The sequence below is a fragment of the Anguilla rostrata genome, chromosome 15, assembly GCF_018555375.3.
Source record: "Anguilla rostrata isolate EN2019 chromosome 15, ASM1855537v3, whole genome shotgun sequence".
Classification (NCBI taxonomy): Eukaryota; Metazoa; Chordata; class Actinopteri; order Anguilliformes; family Anguillidae; genus Anguilla; species Anguilla rostrata.
In genome coordinates this window covers 33,935,335-33,944,012 of record NC_057947.1, presented here as the reverse complement: position 1 = coordinate 33,944,012, position 8,678 = coordinate 33,935,335, and the positions used below count along the sequence as shown (strand labels likewise).

Sequence of the window (8,678 nt, the reverse complement as noted above, 5' to 3'; positions counted from 1 at the left end):
ACCTCATAAAGGTGAGCCAATCGCGCGGGAGTATCCGCCGCTACCTCATAAAGGTGAGCCAATCACGCGAGAGCATCCGCCGCTACCTCATAAAGGTGAGCCAATCGCGCGAGAGCGTCCGCCGCTACCTCATAAAGGTGAGCCAATCGCGCGAGAGCGCTCTCCGCTACCTCATAAAGGTGAGCCAATCGCGCGAGAGCGCTCTCCGCTACCTCATAAATGTGAGCCAATCGCGCGAGAGCGCTCTCCGCTACCTCATAAAGGTGAGCCAATGGCGCGAGAGCATCCGCCGCTACCTCATAAAGGTGAGCCAATCACGCGAGAGCATCCACCGCTACCTCATAAAGGTGAGCCAATCGCGCGAGAGCGTCCGCCGCTACCTCATAAAGGTGAGCCAATCACGCGAGAGCGTCCGCCGCTACCTCATAAAGGTGAGCCAATCGCATGGGAGTATCCGCCGCTACCTCATAAAGGTGAGCCAATCGCGCGAGAGCGTCCGCCGCTACCTCGTAAAGGTGAGCCAATCACGCGAGAGCATCCGCCGCTACCTCATGAAGGTGAGCCAATCACGCGGGAGTGTCCGCCACTACCTCAAAAGGTGAGCCAATCACGCGGGAGCGTCCGCCGCTACCTCATAAAGGTACTGCGTGCGCTAACATCTGTGTTGAAACTCGACGCTGACCCTGACACACACACACATGAGCACGGAAACACATGCATTAAATGTTGTAATTTTCCATTTCCTCCCCCCTCCTGATAAACCCCTCCCCCTCCTGATAAACCACTCCCCCTCCTTATAAACCCCTCCCTCCTCCTGATAAACCCCTCCTTCCTCCTGTTAAACCCCTCCCCCTCCTTATAAACCCTCCCCCTCCTGATAAACCCCTCCCCCCTCCTTATAAACCCCTCCCTCCTCCTGATACACCCCTCCCCCCTCCTGTTAAACCCCTCCCCCCTCCTGATAAACCCCTCCCCCCCAGGCGTGTGACACGCCCCTGCACCCCCTGGGCCGGCTGGTGGAGACGCTGGTCACCGTGTACAGGATGACCTACGTGGGCGTGGGAGCCAACCGCCGCCTACTCCAGCAGGCCGTCAACGAGATCCAGTCTTACCTCAGCCGCATCTTCCAGCTGGTCAGGTGAGGGGCGGGCCGATGGGGCAGGGGGCGGGGCTTATGGGTCACATGTCACAGGCTGTCAACGAGATCCAGTCTTACCTCAGCCGCATCTTCCAGCTGGTCAGGTGAGGGGCGGGGCGATGGGGCAGGGGCCGGGGCTTATGGGTCACATGTCACGGTTCCCCACGCGCACACATGCCTTCAGACCAGCGGCTTTGTCATGTATGGTGCCGCTGTGTTAAACAGTCAGTTTGAACCCTGGTGAATCCTAAGCTGCTAGTTTGAGCGGTAGTTCAGATTTACTTCATTGTGTAGTTTTCTCAAACATTCAGAGCACAGAAGACTCCAAAGGACTAGAAGGGTAGAAGCTGTGAATAATGATGTCAACCCCACATCTGCATTTGGTCCTCACAGTGCGTGTGTGTATTCTGTGTGTGTGTGTGTGTGTGTGTGTATTTTCCAGGTTCCTGTTCCCTGACCTCCCAGAGGAAGGCGGTTTAATACCAGAGAGCAGCTGTGACTCCCCAGATAAGAAGCCCCGCCCCTCCTCCTCAGACACGCCCGTCCAGCCAGAGTCGCCCCAGCCCGGGTACGCCTGCAGCGCCCTTCTCACATCGCTACTGCTGCCGGGCGCCACCGTTCAGCAGCTCATCTGCGTCAAAATAAAATTTACAACAGTTATAGCGTTAGCAAATGGATCCATCTCTCTCTGTCACTAGTTGAGTGAAGTAGCGAAATGGAGATCTGCTCTCTCTCTGCTCCACAATTTAACAGAACTAGCACAGCGCAGGATCTTTTCCGCGTTGTTATGACCGGCCCCTGGCCATTCGCAACATGAGGTTGCCCTCTGAATGGAGAGAGAGAGAGCATCAGCCAGAGGGCCCTTTAAGTAGTCCCCCTCCAGGTGACACCAATTTCCTATTAGGAAGACAATCAAGAACAATGCTGCAACACCACGAGCAGCCACTAGGGCACAAGGGGCAGGGAGCCATAACAACCGTGATCCCTCTTTCAGAGTCACGTTTGCTTATTCGGGTTCGGTCAGGATGTGAGAGAAGCCTCCGTTTGATTTCAAAGAGCAATGCTCTGGCTGCGTTTGATGATTTGTAAAATGTGTGGCTATAACTGCAGCTTTTGAAAAGCGGTTTTTGGAGGAAATGTTGTGTGCTCCCGTGGCGAGTGTGGTGCATGATGGGTACCCATGGTTCCAGGCGTGTGGTGAGCAGCTCCGCCCTCCTGCTGCCGGTGCTGTTGCCCCGCCTCTACCCCCCGCTCTTCACGCTGTACGCGCTGGAGAAGGAACGCGAGGAGGACGTGTACTGGGAGTGCGTCCTGCGCCTCAACAAGCAGCCCGACCTCGCCCTGCTCGCCTTCCTGGGAGTGCAACAGTGAGGGACGGACGCACTCACACCCCTCCCTCAAAACACACACACACACACTCATATACACACACTGCATCACACACACACACACTGACACAATCACACACACTACATCCCACCACACTTACACACACACACACACATATACACACACACACACATATACACACACACACTCATATACACACACACACACACTTATACACACACACACACACTCACACACCATTAGACACACACACACACATAACACACACACACACACTGATACACACACACACATCACACACACACTCATATACACACACACACACACACACACTCACACTAATCACACACACACACACACTCACACACCCACACACACACACACACGCACTCACACACACACACACACGCACACACACACGCAGTCATTTCTGATCTGTGACCCGGAATAGTTCTCTCTCGTGCAGCTGCAGTTGTAATCTGTAATCTGTAATCTGTAATTCTTGTAATTCTAATCCAGGAAGTTCTGGCCGGTTTCCATCTCGGTCCTGGGCGAGAATCAGCAGGTGAATTCTGACTTGCGTTAAAGAAATCACACACAGTCACGTCACTTCCCCTGCCCTGTCTGTCAACTCTCTCTCTCTCTCTTTACCCACCCCTCCTCTCTCCTTTATCCTTTCCCCCTGTCGCTCCTCCTCTCTTCTCTTTCACTCCTCCTCTCCTCTTTTACTTTCCTCTTTGCGCTCTTTCCCTCTGGGTCTCTGTGTGGGTAAGCCCCTCTTTATCTTCTGCGGGACAGCTGTCACCTTTGACCTCTCTAGATCAGCTGATCTCACTGAACAGATACTCGCAGGCCTTTGTAAATAAAGGTCAGTCTGAAGTAATGCTGTGATTACGCTCGGCCATCGAGATGTAATTTACAGAAGATTGACTCCAGGGGTCATGTGTCGTGTCTCTGTATGTCACAGTCCACCCTGTGCTGAAGGCTGTAAATTAGCATTTATGCCAAAATGGCAAACTGAAGCTTGTAAAAGAGATTTGTGTGTAAACACATGGTAAATAAAACGTTAGGATGCCTCTTCTTTCTAACACCGCCGTCTGTTTCCCTAGATTCTGTCCGGTTCCAAGGACGTCTGCTTTGCCTCAGCTGTGGAGACCCTGCAGCAGATCAGGTAGGCTGTCCTGAGTTGGGTTTCAGATCAGGTAGGCCGTCCTGAGTTGGGTTTCAGATCAGAGCTCAGCGTTTCAGAGCCTTGTTATACAGGGAGGTCTTTTAAATATCACCATAGTCATTAATTATGGGCTGGCTTTATCTGTCTGGATTTCCGTCCGTCCGTCTGTCCAACTTGTCCATCTTTTCAACTGTCCACTTGTTTATCTGTCTATCTCTCTGTCTGTCTATCTATCTGTTTGTATATAGTATGTTTTCATACATTATCTACATTACACTTTTAAGTTTGCATGAAGTTTTTATGTTCTAAAAAACAAAATAAAATATGAATATTTGTGCATTAATTATAGCCACATAATATTTAACTGTGGCTGAATATTTAACTGATGGGCCACAGTGAATAAAGTGATAAAATAAACGTTTTTTTATGTGTTTTTATGACAGCACAACGTTCACGCCCTCGGACAAGCTGCAGGTGATCCAGATCACCTTCGAGGAGATCACGCAGGAAGTGCTGGCCCTGCTGAAGGAGGACTTCCTGTGGTCCATGGACGACCTGTTCCCCGTCTTCCTGTATGTGGTGCTGCGCGCTCGGTAAGCCCCGCCCCCGTCTCCCTGCGTTCCGCCATTTTCACGCCCCTCCCCCCAATTTTTGGGGACCAGGGGCTCTGAGTGTTCTCATTGGACACTTGCTCTTGGTTCACAGCACAGAGGGGCTACAGAGATGCCTGAATGATTGTGTTATTAAGGGTTTGTTTTTAGGGAGCCTGGTTGCAGATGATGTTATTGGGTTGTTTGAACCGGTTACGAATGATGTGGGTTGGTGTTTGTGAAGTCATCGCTAAGAGGCTGGAGTTCAGTCAGAATGACCGGAGGCCTTTCAGTGGACGTGGAAAAAACATAAACACTCCAAACCAGCAGGGGGCAGAAAAGTCCATTTTGTTCATTACGAGTTGCTGAAATACAAGGAAATACAGATTTTACGTCTGCTTTCTGGAGTCAAACATCATTGCCGTGATCGGCATTCGCAGCTTGAGATAGAGTAGGTAGCCGTGTAAGAAAACGAGGACGATGATGCCGTCTTTCTCCCAACAGGATCAGGAACCTGGGGTCGGAGGTCAGCCTGATCGAGGATCTGATGGATCCCTGCGTGCAGCACGGCGAGCACGGGATCATGTTCACCACGCTCAAGGTACCGCCGTAACCATGGAAACACGCCACACAGACACGCTACACACAGAAACACATACGTACACACACAGAAACACACGCGCACACACGCATGCACACAGGAAGGTAGGTGTATACAGACAAATGTACATATCATGTTCACCACGCTCAAGGTACCGCCGTAACCATGGAAACACGCCACACAGACACGCGCACACAGAAACGCTACACACACGCAGACACGCGCAACAGAAACACACACGTACACACACAGAAACACACGCGCACACACGCATGCACACAGGAAGGTAGGTGTATACAGACAAATGTACATATCATGTTCCCACACTCAAGTACCGCGTACCATGGAACACGCCCACGGACACACGCACACGAGCTCGCGTGCACAGGACACGCAACAGAACGCTACACACACGCAGACACACGCAACAGAAACACATGCGTACACACACAGAAACACACGTGCACACATGCGTGCACACAGGAAGGTAGGTGTACACAGACAAATGTACATATCATGTTCACCACGCTCAAGGTACCGCCGTAACCATGGAAACACGCCACACGGACACACGCACACAGAAACGCATACGCATGCACACAGACACGCCACAGCGTTTTGTGCTGAAAGGTGCATCGCTGTTAAAAATGCACCTGAAACCCCCGGAGAAGTGTCCTGTGAGAGTGACGGAGGCTGGCTCTCTCTGCCCCTGTGTCTGCAGGCGAGCTACTATCAGATCCAGCACGAGAAGGTCACGTAGAGAGACGCCCGGGCTGGGCTGTCGTCTGGGCTCTCTGGGCCTGGTTCTGGTTCTGGGAAGCCGGGGCGGAGTGCCGGACGGACGGACAGACGGACGGACGGGCTGTCACAGGCTCCAGGGAGCGAACGAGATGGAGGTGTTTGGAGAGCAGAATCAGAAGAGAACAGGCTGTGATCACCACGTGCACCTGGCACAGACTTGAGGAGGAGCGCGTGCTTTTACCTCTCAACAGACCTCACACCCCCCCTGCCCCTCCCCTTCTCAAAATCCCTCCCCCGCTGCCCAGAGCACAACACCCCCCCCCCTCCCTCACGCTGGGCGTGCTCCTCTCCTTCCTGTTCCAAAGAAGCACTTTTTTTTTTTTTACGCCTTTCTTTTGCCACGAGTTAGTAATACAGGAGAGCTGCTGCAGCAGGACGGTCTGCACAGAGAGAGCTGGGTCAGAGCAGGCCATGAGTCCCGGTCCCAGCCGGGGATGTCCGCTCCAGCCCTGGCTTTATCTCAAGCCCTCTAAGGCCTGGGACGCTCCGTGTCCCAGCATGCATTTCCCTGTGTGTGGACACCACAGTAACACCTTTATCACCCGGAGTGAAGGAAGCTCCTTCGGCCCCCCGGAGCGTTCCGGAACTGTTTGTGATGATGTCATAATGGCCTCTGCCCGAGTGTTCTCCCCGTGGAGGATGACCGTCTGCCCCCGTGGAGGTTACCACGGAGACGCGTGCTGGATTTAGACCGATGGCGGACCGTACCGTTGCTGACCACGAACAGTGACCGCGACCGATTCCGCTCTCAGCACCAACACTTTCGCACGTCCTTGGTCCGTATGTCACACGGGCAGTATTACACGCATAAATATACTGACCTGACAACTGCTACTCCTGCACTGAAGGGGCTAAAAAAAAAGATTTTAGAAACGCACGTTTCTAAAAAAAAAAAAAAAAAACTTTTATATAAAAAAATGTTTTGATGCCCAGTAATACTGTCAGTATAAAATTAAAACACTCTTACATAGTTTGGTGGTTATTTGGAGTGATCCTGAAGATACAGGGTGTTGGTGTCAGCAGTTTGGTATGATGTTCCTGTTCCGCCCTGCATTGACGCTAATGCAACCCAAATACCGTCACTGCCAAAACGGTCAATTTATGCTTTATCAAGTCTTTAGTCTTTTTAGAGGACTTCAGATGTACATGTTTCTGGTCGGACTTCCATGCAGTATTGTACTTGGTTCATGGGTCTGTGTGGCAGACAGCATCTGCAGAGTCTTAATTTAAAAAAAAAAAAAAACAGGAAATCACCAAGGTCTTCCAGTGGGTGTTTCCTTGGAAACTGTTACTATAGATGTAGGTGGTGTGGTGTTATCCATGTATTATACGGTATGTGTAAAACGTTGGCTACCTGTCTTACAAACATTTCCCCATCTTATTATTATTATTTTTTTCTTTCATGTGTCTGCTCAGTACAGAAAGAATTGAGAACACTTAACAGTCGTTCTTCCGCGGATGAATGCAGAAGTGTTTCACACGCGTGTGTGCATCCGTGTCTTCATTGCGACGGTCTTAACACAGGTCTAATCCAGCACAGCGGTGTGTGCAGTGGACTGAGACTGAGAGTGAAATACCGGTCTGTTAACCCAGGGAAAAACTTTTTCTGTTCCGAATGTCACAGGAGGACTGCCAGGACCGGGTTTTGCAGTTCTGAGTAAGTGCTAACAGTTGACATTGGCCTATTTGTGAACCCCTTACAGCAGTGCTAGGAGAAATGAAGTGATTACTCGTGCGCAATACACGGAAGACGTGCTCTACTGCATCACTCGCCTTATTGCAGAGGAAGTCGTTGTGAAAGCAATACTGTATTCAGTTCTGATGGGTAAGGGGGGGGTTTTCGCTGTGGTTGCCTGTACAGATGAAGTGTTTACTGAGCCGAACAGACATCCATTTTACGCATGCCGTCGACGACGCTAACCAGCAAAACTAACGTTGCACTGACTCCTCTGTTCTGGTCCTTCTTCGTCAGACCTTCAGAACTAACCCCTGCTGAAACGGGGGGGAAACCCCTTTCACACGGCCAGACGGACGGACTGACTGATTCGTCGTAGAGCAGTAAAATGGCGCCGAAACTGTTTTATAATTTTCGTAACACTGAAAAAAAAAATTATTATTTTGAAAATGAAATGTACTGCAGTTAGTAGCTTCTTATTAATTTATTTGATGTAGGTCTTCTAAAGAGTCTGTATATACATTTCAGGTTAGCTTGAGTGACTTTTGATTTGATTTTTGTTAAACTGACCCTGAGTATGTTAACATTTGTGATGCTGACTGTTAAGAATAATTTCTGGATGTATATCTGGTTAATGCTTGCAACAACAAAAAATATAAAAATAGCTCTGTAGGTGTCTTGAATTGAAGCTAATTTCTTTTTTTCATCAAATGCGGGCCAAGGGTTATGATTCGCATCTGAGTGGAGATCTGACTGTTCACACATTTTGCCCATTGCTTGTCCACACCTTACACAGCCACAGTGTTGCATGCCATATTTCAACAGTGTTCTCTCTCTACCGGAAGAATGTGCAACTTCGATTCCAGGTCAATATTTTTTGCGAGTTCATGGAAAATGTTTTTGGTTCGCTCCTCACGTGTGTATTACTGTTTTCTTTTCCTTTTCCTGGAATCGATTAATCGGATGTTACCTGTACATGTCAAATTCAACGAAAACACTCTTAATATGATCTTGGGGCAATAAAACGATTGATTAAAAGATAAAGAAATGGCTCTTCTGTTTTTTTCTTTTTTGGGGCCGTAAGGATGTTGCTTGTAAGTGTGGCTTTTACTGGGGAACTACGCATCTGCAGCGCCTAATAAAGAATAAAATACAAACACATTAACTACGTTACCATGGATTTTCAAGCCCCCCCCACCCAAATTATTATTGTGGAGCAGTGATAACCAGCTCTGTTCCTGGAGACCTAACACCCTGTAGGTTTTCAGTCCAATTCTAACGAAGCAACACCTCATTCATCAGCTGGAGATCTTGTACAGGTGCCAATTCGTGGAGTGCCAGATAAGGTTTGT

At 49.8% G+C, this 8,678-nt stretch overlaps 1 protein-coding gene across 7 annotated transcripts in view; it reads left to right on the top strand.

Moving 5' to 3' along the window:
* als2b (alsin Rho guanine nucleotide exchange factor ALS2 b) overlaps nt 1-8,378 on the top strand; it is a 91,960-nt gene extending 83,582 nt beyond the window's left edge. For all 7 annotated transcript variants that reach the window (XM_064311258.1, XM_064311255.1, XM_064311257.1 and 4 more), the window contains 8 exons: nt 981-1,138; nt 1,581-1,706; nt 2,329-2,505; nt 3,008-3,053; nt 3,598-3,659; nt 4,103-4,252; nt 4,754-4,850; nt 5,572-8,378. In XM_064311258.1, coding sequence (XP_064167328.1) covers nt 981-1,138; nt 1,581-1,706; nt 2,329-2,505; nt 3,008-3,053; nt 3,598-3,659; nt 4,103-4,252; nt 4,754-4,850; nt 5,572-5,610 — 855 coding nt within the window. In that variant the 3' untranslated portion in view covers nt 5,611-8,378. The remainder of the gene's footprint in view (nt 1-980; nt 1,139-1,580; nt 1,707-2,328; nt 2,506-3,007; nt 3,054-3,597; nt 3,660-4,102; nt 4,253-4,753; nt 4,851-5,571) is intronic.
* Nucleotides 8,379-8,678: the final 300 nt, after the last annotated feature.